Here is a 17,569-nt window from a genome sequence, read left to right on the forward strand (position 1 = left end):
CTTCTGGAGCTTCCTGTACATGTGTGCAGACACACGTATGTGCTTGCATGCACGCATGTACACACACACATGATAAAAGTGTAGTAAAAATTTAAAGGATAGTTGGACACAATAACAGTTATATAAGTGTAGTTCATAAGAAGATCAAATGGAGAAGGCGTGATGTTCGGCTCAGGATCAGCCCTTACACAGTAGTAGTCATGGTTCGGACTGTGGTTCTGGGTTTCACAAGAGATGACCTCTTGTCTGTGGAGCCCCAAGCCTGGCTTGGCTTTCCTGCCAACCAGCAGCTCCCAGTCCAGCATCTAATCTGTCCTGGAGTGCCATTCATGCCAGGATTGTCTTAGGCAAATGCCTTGGGTTTTGTTTGCTTGGTTTTTATTTGTTTGTTTGTTTGTTTCATTTGTTTTGAGACATATGCAGCCCTGGCTGGCCTGGAACTTGCTATGTAACCAGGCTGGCCTCAGACTCACAGAGATCTCCGTGCCTCTGCCTTCTGAGCGTTGAGAGTAAAGACGTGTGCCAACACGCCAACAACAAATGCCTTGTCTCGTATCAGGGGACAGCCAGGTTTCTTGTAGGAGGGTGAGTCAGGTGGGTGGGCTGGAGGCCCAGAGCTGCTCTTGTCACCCTTGGAAAGGGAGGGAGGTAATGGTGGCTCTGAAGCCAGAGCTCAGAGGGTTCAATGGCAGGCTGACCTGCAGGAGGGATGAGACCCACAGAGAGCAGCCTTTGCACCTAGGCATTCTGGTTTCTCACATGGCTTAACACCAGAGCGCTGGTGTCTGGAGGACCCTATCTCTTTCATCTGCAAGGGTCCTTGTTCTTTCCTGAGGTGACGCCAGAGATCGCCATGCCTCCCTCCAGGGCTCTGAATAGGTCAGCAGCTGTTTTTCAGCTCAGATCCAGGACTGGACAGAGGCCCTGCCCCCATATTGCTAGGTTTGCTCCAACCTCAGGCTGTGTAGCACCTCATGATGAGATGATTTCAGGCTAGGGGTCCTGGTCTGCATTTTATTATTCTCTGAGTCTGAGCTCTTATGACCTTGGCCTTAAAATGTTCATGTGTTGCAACCAAGCGTAGCTCTAAAACCCCGGGAGTCACACACAGGCTGAACCTGTACATAGCAGGCTGCACAATTAGGACCAGAGTGAGAGCATCTTCTGGTCCAGGAGGCAGCAAATCTGGGTTTGAGTCCTAGTCTCCTTGTGCCTCAGTTTCCCCATGTATATATAAACTGCTCTGGCTGCAGCAACCTGAGGTTCTGAGGACAGAGCAGACTGTGGGACAAGAGCAGAGCTCTGCAGAGAGCAGCAGTGACCTTCCCATCCCTGAGAAGTCTTGCCTCAGTTTAACCGAGAACAGCACCCATAATGCCCCAGTGCACAGGGCACACCTTGGGCACAGCAGATCATATATCAAGAGTGGTTCTACACAAGCAGCTTCTGGGCAAATGGGAGGGCACCCCAAAGTCCCTTTGCACCATTTCTAAAATGGGAACCAGTCAGAATCCATGACCATTTAGGGTGCCCTGGAATGTCAGAACAGGTCATACCCATGTCCCCAGGTAGAGAGGAACTCCTGGGATGGGGCCTAAGAGAGACTTACAGGTAGGAAAGTCCCCTTACCTTTCTGTACCTCCGTTTCCTCCCTTATAGGGGAATTGTTATGCTAAATTCCCAACTTGTAGGGAGAACAGAAAAAGAAAGCTGTCTTAGACTGTACTGGAATCTGTGGAATGTGGCCACAGCCCTCCGACAGCCTTGGCTTTCCCTGCTGCCTGCCCGCTTGGGCAACCCCTTAGAGATGTGCTCACTGGGCAGCCTCATTCTCAAAGGCTCTGGGAGGCACTGGGCTGGGGATGCTGCCCCTCCCTATTGCTCTTTCCCAGGGTACCCCACAGGGACTCTCTGAGGCTCAGTTCTAGGACCACAGCTGATACCTGAGGACCTAGCCTGCTGGACCAAAGTCTCCGATCTGTCCTCAGCAGGTGTGACCTGCGACAAACTGCTCCCTTCCAGCCTACTTTCCCATCCGTGAATGGAAATGCTGGGGCCACACCTGCCCCAAGTTTCCGACCTCTAGACACCCCTGGGAAGGATGGCATTGGCTCTCAAGAGCAACAAGGCCTTCCCTTCCAGCTTCCTCTGAGGACCCCACTATTCTCCTCAGTAGGCGTGCGTGTTGGGGGGGTCACTGTGCTGAAGCTTCTTGATCCCCTGACATTCATTTCATGTATTTTTCTTTTTGCCTTTTGCATATCCACCCTCCCTAGGAGCGGCTGCTGTGGCTTATAGACCTGATGGAGGTACCGTCCTTCTGCAGGGGTGGGGGGCAGAGGTGGGGTTAGCCCTTCTTGCCGCTTCTGACCTCTGCACTTGTCTCATTTGGGGACCTGGTGTTCTTGTTGTTCAGTCTGTCTTCTGGTCACCACTGCATCAGTGGTCCCAGGCTCCGGATAATGACCTCTGTTCAAATTCTGGCTTAGCCCTGTCACTTGCTGTGTGACCTCAAGCAGTAGCTCTGCCTCTCTGAGTTTGGTTTTAGGAAAGGAGGGTGTTCCTTCTGTGCTGTGGGTGAACAGCATGGCCAGCCTTTGTTGGCCGTGGCCTCTGCCTGACTGCAATGCTCTCCTTCCTGTTTCCTGTGGCCTGTCCCATAGGTTGGGTGACTGATCTTACAGGAAGTCTTCCCTGAAACCCTTGAGGGGATGACATCCAGCTCTTGCCTCACCGTGCTTTCGTGAACAGGAGAGGTGTGGTCAGTAGCCCCTATGTGGTCACCAGTTTTTGAAGGAAGTGACCATGTCTGGGGTCACTGCAGGGTCCCTGGAGTTTAGCTCACAACTCAGCCCCTGTGGATGCTGCAGCCTTTATAACAGCTGGGACTTGTGTGTTCTCTAAGGTCCAGCCCCAGCATTTCTCAAACGTGTCTCCTGAGGCCTTCCCAATGACCATGAGCACTAAGGCCCTCCTGTTACAGAGAAGCTCAGAGAGGAAGAGCAGCTTATCCCAGGACACACAGCTTAATGCACAGGGTCCCTGGCCTGCTTGCCTGTGTGTGGTGTTGTGAACACTGTCCTCTGACCCTGGTTCTTCCAGACATTGTTTGCTGGGCGTCACCTAGCAGTCAGCCTGTCTGTCTTTTCCCTCACTACTCTTCCTTCCTTTCTTTTAATCCTTATGGGGTGCATGCCATGTGCTGTGTCCAGCCCAGGAGCTATGGGGCAGCAGAGAATAATAGAGATCCTCTCTTGAGCTGGAGTTCAGAGGCCAGCAGGAATGGCGGAGGATGAGATGAGTGCACCTTATGTGATTAGAAAGAGAGGGCAGGGCACCAAGACCCGAAGCCGGTGAGAGAGAGCCATGCCCACATCTGGGGCTGGGGGCAGTTCAGAGAGCAGGAGCAGCATGTGCAAAGGCCCTAAGATTGGAACATGACAGAGAGCCATGCCCACATCTGGGCCTGGGGGCAGTTCAGAGAGCAGGAGCAGCACATGCAAAGGCCCTGAGATTGAGGCATGCCTCCCGCCTCATAAACTGTCTAGGACACCGATGGAGTGGATCAGGGTGAGTCCAGCAGGGCAAGCCATGTGCTGAAGCCTGTGAACAAGCCGAGGCCCTGATCTGGGAAGACAGGGCCTGACTTCATTTTAACCAGCCTCCGATTATTGAGACTAGACAAGGGATGCACAGACACATTCCCAGGGAATAGCGAGGGCTCTGAGGAGATGGTGCAGTCAGTTGCAAAGAGACACGGTAATGGGTTGATCAAGTGTCAGCTCTTCCTGCCTCAGACTCTGCACACACAGGTCACCTGGGGTGAGGGACAGGGGACACAACCTCCCTGCCTGGAAGCATGTCTTTATTCTAGCACCACTTGACCCTCCAGTGCCGTGTGCCTTTGGGGATGCCCTTTCCCTAATCTTGCTTTAGTCTCCTCATCTCTAAGACCATGGCTGACCTCCATGGCTCCTTGGATTCTAAGCATCCTTTCTGTTAAGTAGTGCTGTCTTAGGGTTTTATTATTGTGAAGAGACACCATGACCACTGTGACTCTTACTTAATTAGGGTTGGCTTACAGGTCGGAGGTTTAGTTCATTATCATCATGAAGGAAGCATGGTGGCACGCAGGCAGAAATGGTACTGGAGAGGTAGCTGAGAGTTCTACATCTGGATCAGCAGGCAGCAAGAAGAGAGATTGACACTGGGCCTGGCTTGAGCATCTGAAACCTCAAAGCCACCCCCATCTTCTTCCAACAAGGGCACACCTCCTAATAGTGCCTCTCTTATGAGTCCCTGGGGGCCATTTCATTCAAACCACCACAAGTGCTAGAGAGTGTTCAGGAGGGTATGTCAGGGGATGGTGACATTGTCCCCCAGCTCTGCAGGGCTATAGCAGAAGGAGAAAGATATGGCGGAGAAGTTTACCCCCAGTCAGGCACTCGGGACTGGGCTGCAGCTTCCACTGCAGTGAGGCAGAACAGCAAGCAGAACTGGTAGAAGACAGCCAAACCCATTCCCTCCTTTTTCCCCAGACCTTGAACACACTACATTCTCAGAAACACCAGTCTTGTTCTGACTCCTGAGTGATCTGACTTCACCAGTGGCAGGGAGAGTAGTTGGGGACAGGCAGGGACTGCATCACCAACAGGAGCCCAGAAGATGGCACCGGCAACCACCCACAGGACTGGCTTCCAACATTTGCCTGTGTCTCAGGGAAACACACCTTGTCTTGGCACCTGGCTGCCAGTGACCCAGAGGACCAGGCATCCCGGTTCAGTTTCCACAGAACCCAGATTCCCCCGGTCACATGGTAGAGTGATCCATCCCAGGTTACTCATGGTCCACTGTGCAGCTATATCTGCTCAGAGCAGAAGCCATCAATCAAGGAAACCCCCACCCACCGCCTCCTTCAGTTTGTCTGCCACTCAACCTTGAGCTTTTTCACCAGCCTCTAAACAGCATCATGTTCCCTAAAGAAATCACTGGCCTGCAGCGTGAGAAGACAAATGCCTGCCAGCGTCTGTGCATCTTCAGTGTGAGCAGGGCAGATGCGCCATTGCCCCAGCTGTAAATCCTACCAACTGGGCTTGGTACTCCAGACTCACAATGGGTTGTCTTGAGCAGGTAGCATAAGCTTTCCGGTCCTGTTTCCACATGTGCGCACTGGATTGGAAATACCTGTATCTTTGGGTTGTCCAGGGAAACTGGGTGGATGTATGTTGGGAGCATATAAGGGTAGACAGAAAAGGACTAGAAGTCAAGGCCGCTATTGTTCACTCATACCAACTGCATAGAATCTGATTATCACCCTGGATGTTTCTGCCGGGATTGAAATACTTCCGCTGTGTCTGGAGTGGGGCCCCGAGGCTTCCAAGGATGTTGGAATGGTACCCCACCCTTGAGGCCACACTTTCCTCTTCCTTAACACAGGGAGGCAAAAAGAGGCTCCCAGCATTGCTGCATCAGTTCCTGAGCCTTCCTCTTTACAGCACATTGAAGGAGGAAGACTCAAAACTCACTGGAGTGAGTGACATCTTCTTGTCATTCAGAGATGGGACAAGGAGCAGAGGGTGGGTCTGCTCCCTCCTTTGACTTGAGACTGATTGTTAGGCTTAAAGACTCCTCTGTTCAGTAGGAGACCTTTTCCTTCCCTCACCTGTCCAGCCTGCCCTTGCCGTGCAGTGTTTGAGTTAAGCTCTCCCTAGCATCCGCCCTGCTCACCTGGAACTCACAAGTCCAGTGGAAGAAGGAGATTTTGGCAAAGGGACCTACATAAGGAGTGGGACCGTAGCTCATATTCCTAGCATGAGCGAGGCCCTGGGATCCATCTGCAGTACCCTAGGTAAACAAGCTAATTATTCAGTGCCTGAGGGTATATGAGGGGATGGAGGCAGGCACGGTGACCTGGACACCGCGGAGACAGTCAAACCAAGATCTGGACTTTGGCACCAGTCAGGCACCAAATGAGGCAAGACAGTTTAGGAACTTTAACTTCAGCTGTGGCATACGTGAAGCGTGGTGTTGGGGATGATAGGATGTGGGACAAAAGCCACCTGAGTGTGCAGAGGGCCACGGAAGCGGTGGGCACCGTGTAGGTCCCTGGTGAGCTGACATGCCTTCATCTTTTGTGCTGTGACAAATTACCTGGCTTAACTTAAGAGGAGGCTTATTTTGGCTCTAGAGAGTTCACCCCCACGCCTGTGCACAGAGTATCATAGTGGCCAGAACATAAAAGGGGAAGCTGTTCACTTGTTGGAGGAGGGGGCATGAAACAGAAGGGAGTATAGAAAGAAGCTAGGACAAAATGCAGCTTCACAGACACACCCTCCAGTGATGCAACATCCTCCGACTAGGCCCTACTTCCTCTTTTCACCATGTCCCAATTATGTCACTATTTTGACTACATCAAAGAATGGATCTGTTGATTAGGTCAGAGCCCTCAGGGTCCTATCACCTTCCCAAAGCTCATCAGCTGGACACCAAGTCCTCACAAGGCTGTGGGAGACATTTCATATTCAGACGATTAACAGTGCCCAATGCCAGGAAACGGACCACCCCAGCATAATCCCAGGGTGTCCCTCCTCTGAGAAGAGCATCGCTTCATTCTAACAGTCTTACACAGCCCCAGCACTCCAGAACATCCTGTCACCAGGGGCGGAATGGTCCTGTCCATCTCACGGCCAAGCATTTACAAAATACCTGCCTCCCTGTGTGAGGACTGGGGGTACTGGGAGCCGTTTTCATCAGATGGAGCAAGACCATGAGCTCAGCTCCTCTGAATGTAGCAGCTCTGTTGTCTCAAGAGAGCTGACAAATGGGAAGCTGGGCACTGTACTGGCTTGTGGAGTCCTTCACTGTCTGAGCCGCAGGCCTCTGGAGGCTGGTGGAGCCCTGGTTCCCTTCTTAGAGTAGCAGCTTCAACTGTTTAGTAGTGACAGAGCACTCAATTGTTTGATAGTATGCCGTTCTCAAACCATGGAGGCACAATGGCGGTGATGCTGCCAGCTCTCTTCTGGCAAGGAAGTGGGGCCCTGGGTCAGTAAGCCTGTGGTTGTGAGGACAGCATGGGACTGGGAGATGCTGTAGACAGCTGAGTGACAGCAAAGGTCCCTGGTGATGGTGGCTACCTTCACTCCTGTTGGAAGACAGTTCCAAGCCAGGCTGCCTGGCCCTGAATTCCCTCTCCAGAGACCTGATTTCCCTCATTTGCCCTAAGGTCTCCTCCTGACCTGGCTTTTGTGGGTCATACTTTCTTTCTGCTGTGTGCCATCCTTTTCCCAGGACAAATGAGGGAGATGCAGGGCCAGGTGTCACCTCAGCAGAAGGACGCGTGGTCTGGCTAGCGACATCTCAGCTGGGCTGTACTATGACTCTACCTCCATGCCCTGTCCTGAGAGGCGAATGTGCCCTTTGCTCTCGTGAGAGCTCTTTGCTCTCATGTTCTGCGTGTGATGGAACGGGACTGTCCTCACAGATTCCCAGCCGGCTTTGAAGAAGGAATCACTGTCCCAAGCAATGCCCGGACTTCTGCCTCCCCAAATCATTTCACCATCCTTTACCTTACCTGGGGAAAACTCTTTTCATACCAGCTCTGGTTTTGCTGCCACCTTGCTCACCTTGCTTTTTTCTCTGTGCATCTGCTTTTCCTGTGGCTGAACTGTCTGGCTTCCCCAACCCTCCCTACCTTTGAAACCTCTCCTTCCTTCCCCCTTATTTACACTCTTTCCTCATGCAGAAATCAAATACTGCCCCTATACACAGATACACATGCACGCGCGTGTACACACACACACACACACAAACACAAACACAAACACACACGGCCTTCTGGAAGCGTTCGTAATTCAGTGCCTCAGTTTCTCCTTATACAGAGTGGGCAGTGGACCATCCAGTGCCAGACCTTAGGTGCATTTTGTGGTGGGGGAGGGGACGGAGGGAGTGACCTGACACAGGAGTAACAAGGCTGGGAGAACAAAGAGCTGAAAATAGCACCTTTATGTAAGCAAGGAGCAGGAGGCAGGAACTGGGATGACTTGGGGAGGGTGACAGCGTGTGGGGAGGAGCATTACTTTGCTGAGGTGGCGCTGATGGTACCCAAAGCGGGCATTGCCTGTTCTCAGTACCTAGGCGGAAGTCAGCGCAAGGATAGATCCTGGTCACTCATTTCCTGTTTACACTTTCCCGTCTCCATTTGCTTCAAGCCAGATGTGTGAGGATCTGGACCTTGCTGTACCCACTCAGATATACAGGAGGGACTGTCCTGCACCTTGAATGCCTTGAGGACGTTGGAGATGAGACAGTGGGGTAGGAACTTAAAGACCTCTAGACTTGGATGGGTGACTTTGGACCTCTCTGAGCCTCAGGCTGGGCTGTAGAACAGAGGGGATTCTCATGCATCAGCCCTTTGGGTGTGGAGAAAGCCGCAGGCAGCTGGCATTGGGATGCAGTATCCAGGACATGCAGGCATGCCCTGTGGCCTCAGACCTCAAAGCCTGCCCTTAGGGTTCTGCTCTATCCCTTGGCTGGGCTTGTTGCAGCTATTTCAGGTGTACAGGGAACATGCCTGGGAGACTTGGGGCTCCAGAGTGTCTGAATCTGGCTGACGGAGCCTGGCTGTGCTGCTCTCGGCTCCAACCAGCTGCCTATGGTATACGGTCTGCTCCACTTCTGCACCGGGGCTCTGTCCAGTTCCAGGTGGGATGACAAGTTACTATAGAATGGCTGTCCTATTGAGAGTTACTGTTGCTCTGATGAAACACCACAATCAAAAGCAAGCTGGGGAGGAAAGGGTTTATCTGGCGTATCCTTCCACAACCATATCCCATCACTGAAGGAACTCAGAACCTGAAGGCAGGAGCTGATGCGGAGGCCATGGAGGGGTGCTGCTTACTGGCTTTTGCCAACCTGCTTTCTTACAAACCCAAGACCACCAGCCCAGGGATGGCATCACCCACAACGGGCTGGTCCCTCCCCCATCAAACACTAATTAAGAAAATGCCCTATAGGCTTGCCTACCGTCCAATCTTAGAGAGGCATTTTCTCAATTGGGGTTTCCTTCTCTCAGATGACTCTAGACTGTGTCAAGTTGACACAAAATTAGCCAGGACAATGGTCATGTATCCTTGGGCCTGTCACATTCCTCTAGATCTATAATCACAGGAGAGATGACCAACAATGGAGAAGAGCCATGGTGCTTGCCTCAGGGTCGTGGGAAATTACATAGAGTAAGGTAGGAAAAAGAGCCAAGCACCTGATTCTCACCTGACCTCCATGGCCCTCAGAACCTTCCCTCCTCACCCCCTAAATCATGGTCAGTGTTTGCCGAATAACTGAATGATGCTCCAGCCTCCCAGTGCCCTCTTGCAGTCATCTCCCCTCCTCCCCCAGCATGCCCTGCAGCAGGTGATATGGGACATATGTGCCTATAGCAGAGGCTTCTTTTGGCCTGGGAGTAGACATCATGGATTTTCAGAATTCTGTGTCTCCTACTGAGGCCAGAGCTTGGCTGTGGAATTCTGGGAAGGACCTGCCCAGACAAACTCCCCTCAGCTAGGAAACCGTCTCTGATGCCCATCCACCAGGGGTGTTTCCAGACAGCACCATGCTGATAGCCTTTCCCTCTGAGGGGCTCGCCCACAAGGGCCAGAGTATACTTGGTAGACCTTCCACTGTGGGGGAAGTTTGCAAGGCTTCCTGGGTTTCTAATGAGGAAAACCTTCCAAGGTATAGGGCCAGGCCCTATGGGAAGAGCCATCTCGGGTTAGTGGATTAACTGCATGACATGGTCAGCTACCCAGAGAGGCTTATGACTTCCATATTGTCATGTAGCCATAAGATGCAGAGCTGGATGTGAGCTCAGGAAAACCTCAGGGGTGGCCTATGAAGAGGACCTAGCATCCTGTCCACTGTGGCTTCATCCCTGGCCTTTGCAAACACATGTCCTCTGTCGCCCCGGAACACCTGCAGCTTCTGAGGAAGGAGTCGACATCCAAGAGGCTCCACATGAGGGCCTTCCTTTACAGTTATGCCAGCCTCTGTCCCAACCATCAGGACTGGCCCCCTCCTCAACTCCCAGCATGCTCAGCCCCTGCCCCGGCAGCTAAAGCAAACAATCCATTCACTCATATAGACTCATCCTTTTATTTAGACCCAGCAGCCACGGTTCTGAGCACGGAAGGCACAGTGGCCTGCCCTAGTTTATACCCAGGAGGAAGAGGAGATAATACAGGTGCATATGACCTGTGTACAGAAAAGTGGGCCAGGTCAGGATAGATGAGCAGTGCTATCTCTGGTGCCCATGGAGACGGCTGGCCTGGGAGGTCTCAGTGGCAAGAACCGAAGGAAAGGTGGAAGTGAATCATGGTGCAGGTGGCAGAACAGCTAGTGCAAAGGCCCTGGGGCAGGCGTGGTTGCCGTTAGACTGGAGAAACAGCAAGAAAGAGCCAGGTCGTCTAGCCAACAGTGAGTTTGGGGGGCTTGGAATGTCTCCCAAGTGACATGTTAAAGCTCCGGGGCCTTGCTTGGGCTGGGCATGTACATGGGTTCTTTTCTGAGGACTGAGTGGGCAGCAGAGATGAGTGAGAGAAGAGGAAAATGGACAAGGGGAGGGGTGGCTTGCTCAGGTAGACCCCATGCCGGAGGTGACCCGGGAGCCAGCAGAGTTGATGGCTGGTGGCAAGAGCAAGCCGCGCTGCCTGCAGTGCTCCCTCTTGGCAGAAGGGATGAGCAAATGGAATCTTCATGGAAAGCAAACTTGACCTCATCCCCGGACAGCCCACTGCCCCTAGGCGACCAAGAGCTGGCAGAAAATACTCAAGAATTCTCTGTGTTCTTCTGCATTTATGCACACACAGTTCCCAGTGTCACACACATGGCTTCCTGCTCACAGAGCCAGTGTCTATCCCTGACACATCTAGGAAGCCTTGCTTGGTCTCTTTCCCTCAGTGTACCATGTGCTGATAGCCATGTGATTGCCTCCAAGGTCATCCTCCACCTGCCCTGCTAACAACACACACACACACACACACACACACACATTCAGTCAGGGTGCTGCCTCTCCTTCAGTCCTAGCTGCTGGCCCAGAGCCTGGGGATTATTCATTCGTTATTAATGGGTCACTGGAGACTTTAGCCAGGTCTAGGTGCCTGCATCAGCCAGCGTTGTCCATGGAAGCAACCTACAGGAACACTCTAGAGCACAGGATTCATGAGGGCAGCACGTGGGAGACCTTGGCAGCTGGAACGCCCCAGGACTTTGCCTGCAGGCTGGAGGCCCGAGACGTCTGTCTTATCCAGCTCAGCTTGAGAAGCAGCAGTCCTGCTGCACAAGGGCAGGTGAAGGTCTTGGTGAGATTCAGCGCTGGACTGCTCTGGCCTGGACCTGGGCTCAACCATTACATTACAAAAGGAAAAAGTAGACTGTGAGGCAGGAGGAAGTGGGAATCCCTTGAATTCACTCTTCCTCCACTGTGGCGTTCCTCTGGGGCTGTGGTGTGGACTGTGCCTCCACAGCAGAGAAGATGATGTTTGTGGTTGATTTCTTTCAGAAACATCCCCACAGGCACAGAGAACTAGCACGTACTAGCTGTTTGTGCATCCCCTAATCTAGCCAAGTGAACACAGGTACAGTCTCATTGATAGTCTGGAGGGAGAAGGAGATGATGGCCTCCCGAAGCTCCCCATTCCCCCCACTGCCAGAGAACACCTTCCTGGTCCAGAGAAAGCCATTGGCATCATGAAGTCACTTAAGGGAGTGTGGACTAGGGATGGAGTGCGGCTCTGCAAACACGGCCCAGGGCTAAGAGCGCTTGCTGCTCTTCCAGCGGATCCGAATTGAGTTCAGGGTTCACAACTGGCTGTAACTCCAGCTCTAGGGAATTTGACTCCTTTTTAGGTCTTCACATGCATACCACACCTCACACACAGACAGACACAGATGCGTGCACGTACACAGTGTGGAATAAGGAGGGGGTGAATGTTTTGTCATATGGGATCCACTTTTACATTAAGTTCCCCCTTTGAAGTTGGAGCCATAGAACAGCACTCTTTTCTTACACACACCTCTGTGCCTGTGGTGTGCCCCGCCCTGCCCCTCCCCGCCCCACCCCCCAGCATTCTGTCTGCCACTGGATGAAGGGACTAAACCTGTTGAGCACAACACTTACGGTTCAAGTCTAAGACAGCATCTCCAGATCAAGGGAGGTCTGAAAATGATCAGGAGGTCACAAAGAACTGACTTCACGGTTTAGAATGTAGCTCAGTTGATGAGAGTGCTTTTTTTGTTGTATAGAAAGACCTGGGTTCGATCCCCAGCATCATGTACACCCGACATGTTGGCACATGCTTCTAATCCTAGCACTTGGGAGGTAGACAAAAGGAGAATCAGTTCACTGTCATCCTAGGCTACACAGCAAGTTTAAAATGAGGCCAGCATGGCCTCCATTACATCCTGTCTGAAAAATACTAATAAAGAAAATTTCACTTCAAAGTGACTAACAGAAAAGTTCACGGCATTGCTTTGAATGGGTAAGATAAATATCCACAGAGTTGGATCTGCCAGGGTAACCTCAGCCATCGGAAGGGGTCACAAGGTCATAAGTTTCGTGGACCAGAAAACTCGTGGCCTCTCCTCCCAGCTCTTGCCTGCTCAGCTTCTCTCTTGTCCATTTCCAGAACACGTTAGACCTGGAGGGAAACGGCGAGACCACCCAAGGCAGCGCTAACACCCTGCCGGATGTGTCTGTGGTAAGACCTGCTTGGTTATGCTCCCAGCTTTGCTTGTGGACTCCTGGGCTCTCCTAGGGATAGCCACAGAAAGAGGACACAGGGTGGCTTTGAGTGTGGAGTCTCTGCCAAGAGCCCGCCAACCCAGCTGATTGCTGGATTCTAGTCCCACCTCCCTGATGCCTGTGTAGCCCTTCTGTAACATAGAGATGAAAACGCTGCACCTCACTCATAGCTGGGGTCAGAGTGAGTTGGGTGACTTAGTCAAAGCATTGAGACAGTGTCCACAAGGCTATCAGAGCTTTGCAAGTGTGGATGCTGACCTAAGGAAAGGGGCTATGAGCGCTGCATCTCAGGCACCTTGTCAGCACCTGCTACTCTGCTGCCCTCATCCCTGTTAATCTTATGGCAGGTGCACTGTGCTCAGAGAGGCATCTCGCCCTGTCCATGGCCACACAGCCCTGCAGCCCCCAGGTGCCTCCACCCTTCCTCCCACCTCCACTTGCCAAGATCATTCGTGCAATGGAAATGCTTGTTTTGTGTTACCATCTTCTTCCTCCTGCCTCTAATTAAGTCTTGTCACTCCTGATGAGCCCCTGCTGACGCCAAGAACTTCAATTCCCAGAGGAACCAAGTGGATCCCCAGAGAGACCTGCCAAGATCCTGGCACTCCTCAGCTGCTGAGATGTAGGGAGCAGTTTTCCACCGAGCGATGCATTATTCAGCGGAGCGTGGCCAGGAGCTGAGGCACAGGGCCCGAGTCCTTGCGGGTCCAGCACGCTCGCTGTCCCTGTCTGGCCACCATGGGCTCTGACTTCTACTCCTGTTGGGTCTTTTGGCAGGACGATGTCAACCCCCCCTCAGAAGATCTGTCTGGCATCAAGCCACCTCCTCCCCCACCACCATTAGCTCAAGATCACGACCACCGACTTGACCAAACACAGAAGCCGGGAAGGGAGGACCCTACACCTCTGTCTTCTGCTGGCCGCTCAGGCATTGTCTTCTCAGCACCGCAGAATCGAAGCCCACCACTGGGCCCTGCACCCTCCCTGGGGCCCTCCTCAGCACAGGACTCACCCACCTCTCCCATTTATGCTTCCATCTCCCATGCCAACCCCAGGTCTAGGAAGCCGCTGGACACCCACCTGGCCCTGGTTAACCAGCATCCCATTGGCCCCTTCCCTCGGGTCCAGTCCCCACCGCACCTGAAGAGCCCTCCTGCAGAGACCCAAGGGGCGGGGGCCTGCCTCCCGTCATCATCGTCCTCTGATCACCCTGCCCCTGTGGGCGCAAACCAGCACTTTGTCTTGGTGGAGGTGCACCGTCCGGATAGCGAGCCTGACGTGAATGAAGTCCGGGCTCTGCCCCAGACACGCAGTGAGTACGGCTGCCCAGCTCTGTGGGTCACTCATCCTGTGGTGACTGGTAGGGCCAGGTGCTGCAGAAGGGTCTGCCAGCCTGAGGTCTGGCTCAAGGCCAGCATGAAGATGGCCTGAAGCCAAGACTTGGGTTTGAATCCCACTTCTGCCACTGACCAGTCATTTGCTGCAAACTACCCTGACTGAGTGAGTGACACCTTCCCCTGGTAATATGGAGTAGGTATAGGCGGTACTGTCAGGTCACTGGGTGGGGTTTATGTGGGGGTGGAGTTAAGGGTCTGCTGCCCCTTCTCCTGGCGTCTGTCCATCTCACAGCCTCCTAGGGAAGACTGTGCTCCTGACCAGTCTGGCAGAAAGAAGGTGTGACAGTCCCGTCACTGGCCTCTAGATGGCGTGGAGAAGTCAGACCTGCACAGGGCCAGTCTAGGACCCCCTGTTTTCTAAGGGATGGCAGTGAGAGAGGATGTGAAGGAAATCCTGGCTGGCTGTGCAGCAGTTAGCTAGGCTCTGCTGCCATCTTGTGGTTGAAGTGTTACATGATGCCCACTAGGAAGCCTAGGAAAAGGGCAGGCAGGGGCAGGCCAGGGCAGAAGCACAGGTGATGGGCACTGTGTCCCTGCCCTGAGGAACAACTGGCAAGCACACCTCTGTAGATACACTGGGCAGGGGATGGTGGGAGCTAGTAATGGCTAGAGGCCTTGCTTGCTCTTAACTCATGGAGCCCTGCCACCGGCCCTGTGCCAGCATTCTGTTGGTCTCCATTTCCCCGGGGAAGCCTGAGATGCAGTAGGCAGATGCATGGCAGAACCAGGCCATGAGAGCAGGCTGCCCTTCACTGCTTCTCCTGGTCTTCGTGATGACCGTAGGTGGGTATCACTCTCCAGGGCTAGAACAAGGGCAGGGCACCCAGGCTTGCACAGCAAGTCTTGGGGATTCAGACCCAACACACCAGGATCTACAGTGCATATTCTCAAGCAAGAGCCTCCAGCTCAGGGTCCAGTGACTACACAGAATAAAGCAGCTTCACTGTCTAGAGAATGGGATATGTTTGGCTACCACTCAGTTCACACCAGGGTGGTCACGGGAGGCGAGGTAAGGACAGGGTGGAAGACCCTCCATGTTTTTCCTGTGTAACTATGAGCTTAAAAAAACTCCTAATTCAAATATCTATCATTAAAAAATCAACATTGTGTGAATTTAAACAGCAAAGCAGCAGCCCACTTCTGTGAGCGGGGCTGGCCCCTTAGCCTGTTTTCATCTGTATGCCGATGGTTGGGGTCTGGGCAGAAGTCCTGGATGTAGTGACCATCAGGCCTGGCCCTGCTGGCAGATCAGGTGGTCAGGAGATGCGATTGGTTGCAGGGATTATCCCCTGCCCTCCATCCCCTGTATCCCCCCATCTTTCCCTTTATCTTTGCATGGTGAGTTTCCATAGATACCACCCCCCAACCCCATCACCTTCCCCAAGGTTCCCTCCGTGACTGTTTCTGTCCTCTGTCTGCCCCCAGCAACCTCCACTCTCTCTCAGCTCTCAGACAGTGGGCAGACTCTAAGTGAGGACAGTGGCGTGGATGCTGGGGAGACAGAGGCCAGCACCTCAGGCCGAGGCAGACAGGCAGCAGCCACTAGGAGCAAGAGTGGCAAGGAACTGCCCCGGACGGAGAGGACCACAGAGGGTGCCAATAAACCCGTGAGTGGGGGAGCACACACAGGCTCCTGGTGGAGGATAGACGGTCCTGGGAATCAGGAGATGCTTAGTGTGTGGCCCTTAGCAGGCATTGCCGGAGAGATCCAGAAGGGCCACAGTGCTAGGATTCTGGAGTCCCTCTTTGCCCTGATCCCAGGCAGCAAGGACTGGCAGCTCTTCTATACTTGAATGTGGCATGGTAGCTCAGGCGGTCTGTGATGTCAGGCCTGGGATTCGAGTCTCTGCTACACCAGCAGCCTGGGCCTTGGGCATTATTAAAGAGCCAGGGACACCAGGTGCTTAGCTTAGTCTGTGTCATATCTGAGGCTCCAACTGTCCTCCACTACGGAGTTCAAGGCCACCTTTCTCCCACCTGCAGCCTGGCCTCCTGGAGCCAACATCCACTCTAGTCCGTGTGAGGAAAAGTGCAGCCACTCTGGGCATCGCCATTGAGGGTGGTGCCAACACACGCCAGCCTCTGCCCAGGATTGTCACGATTCAGGTATGTCCTCAAGGTGCCCTGTGTAAGTCTCCCTGTCTTAAAGAGCTCTTTCTTACCACCCTTAGAAGAGGTGACACAGAACCTCAAGACAGAGCCAGTGCCCCTCTGTCTGAGCAGGCTAGCAGGAACATGTCCTCCCACCCCCACTCCATCCTGGCCCAGAACTTGGGAAGTTGCCTCCTCTTGCTCTGCAGACCCCAATTTTGCCAGGACTGTGGGCTGTAAGTTAGTAACATAGCTGCTTATTGTAGTGGGTGTTCTTAGCGGGTGTCACAACCAGGTACCCACATGACCTCCGCTTGTGTCTCCCTGTGCAGCGAGGAGGTTCTGCCCATAACTGTGGGCAGCTGAAGGTGGGCCACGTGATTCTGGAAGTGAACGGGCTGGCACTGCGGGGTAAGGAGCACAGAGAGGCGGCCCGCATCATCGCCGAGGCCTTCAAGACCAAGGAGAGAGACTATATTGACTTTCTGGTCACCGAGTTCAACGTGATGCTCTAGGGATGGAGCAAGACCAGGACTGTAGGACAGGGTCACAGGCAGACTCTCCATCTCACCCTGACACACATCCCCTGCCTGGTCCCCTGGCCAGACAAGGCAGGCAGAGAGTCAGGTCAGAATCTGTGTGCCAGAAACACAGTAGGGGCTCAAAACTGTTAGGGACGGATAGGGTGCTGCCACCCCTAAGCACCTAGGCCTTGGCTGTGAGGTCACGGGAGAGGTCACAGACTGCTTCCTGCCGGGGGACCTTCAGTGCCACAGTGAGCCGCCAGCACGCCTGTTCACACCAGTAGCACCCCCTCCTCCTAGCTCAGTGTCCTTATGGTATTTATTCATCTCTTTCCCTTCCTGCGCTTCAGGCGACCCCAAGCCCCAAATTCCCTTTGCACCCCCAGCCTATCCTGGAGGCCTTGCAGGCGACCAACAATGTCGGTGTATTTATATACAGAGCTTATGACTTTAATTTTTCAATAAAGAAATCTGAACAAGGCTGGGGCAAGTGTGCTGTGTTGTGCTGTTGCCTTGGGCAGGGGTTGAGATTCTCATTGTGGGGAGATGGGAGGGATGGGGCACCTACATTGTCACGCACTGTCAGCTGAATTCGAAACACCAGCTTAAGTAATGTGAAGTTAACATTTTTAAATCAAGGCACACAGGTATGCTTCTGGATAGAGTATGCTATGTGCAGAATGTTTAAAAACACACCTTGGGGCTGGGAAAGTGGCTTAGTCAGTAAAGAAATGGCTATAAAACCATGGAAGACCTGAGTTCTA

General features: G+C 53.2%; 1 protein-coding gene across 4 annotated transcripts in view; it reads left to right on the plus strand.

Annotated features, from left to right (window-relative positions):
* The window catches only part of Whrn (whirlin), an 87,326-nt gene extending 70,035 nt beyond the window's left edge, over window positions 1-17,291 (plus strand). For 2 of the 4 annotated variants that reach the window (XM_038333098.1, XM_038333100.1), the window contains 6 exons: window positions 2,277-2,309; window positions 12,678-12,749; window positions 13,571-14,105; window positions 15,616-15,797; window positions 16,174-16,296; window positions 16,614-17,291. In XM_038333098.1, the coding sequence (XP_038189026.1) occupies window positions 2,277-2,309; window positions 12,678-12,749; window positions 13,571-14,105; window positions 15,616-15,797; window positions 16,174-16,296; window positions 16,614-16,796 (1,128 nt within the window). In that variant the 3' untranslated portion in view covers window positions 16,797-17,291. Of the gene's footprint in view, window positions 1-2,276; window positions 2,310-12,677; window positions 12,750-13,570; window positions 14,106-15,615; window positions 15,798-16,173; window positions 16,297-16,613 lie in introns of those variants that run through there. The other 2 variants (XM_038333099.1, XM_038333101.1) reach the window with 2 other exon arrangements.
* Window positions 17,292-17,569: the final 278 nt, after the last annotated feature.

Source organism: Arvicola amphibius, chromosome 6 (assembly GCF_903992535.2).
Source record: "Arvicola amphibius chromosome 6, mArvAmp1.2, whole genome shotgun sequence".
Classification (NCBI taxonomy): Eukaryota; Metazoa; Chordata; class Mammalia; order Rodentia; family Cricetidae; genus Arvicola; species Arvicola amphibius.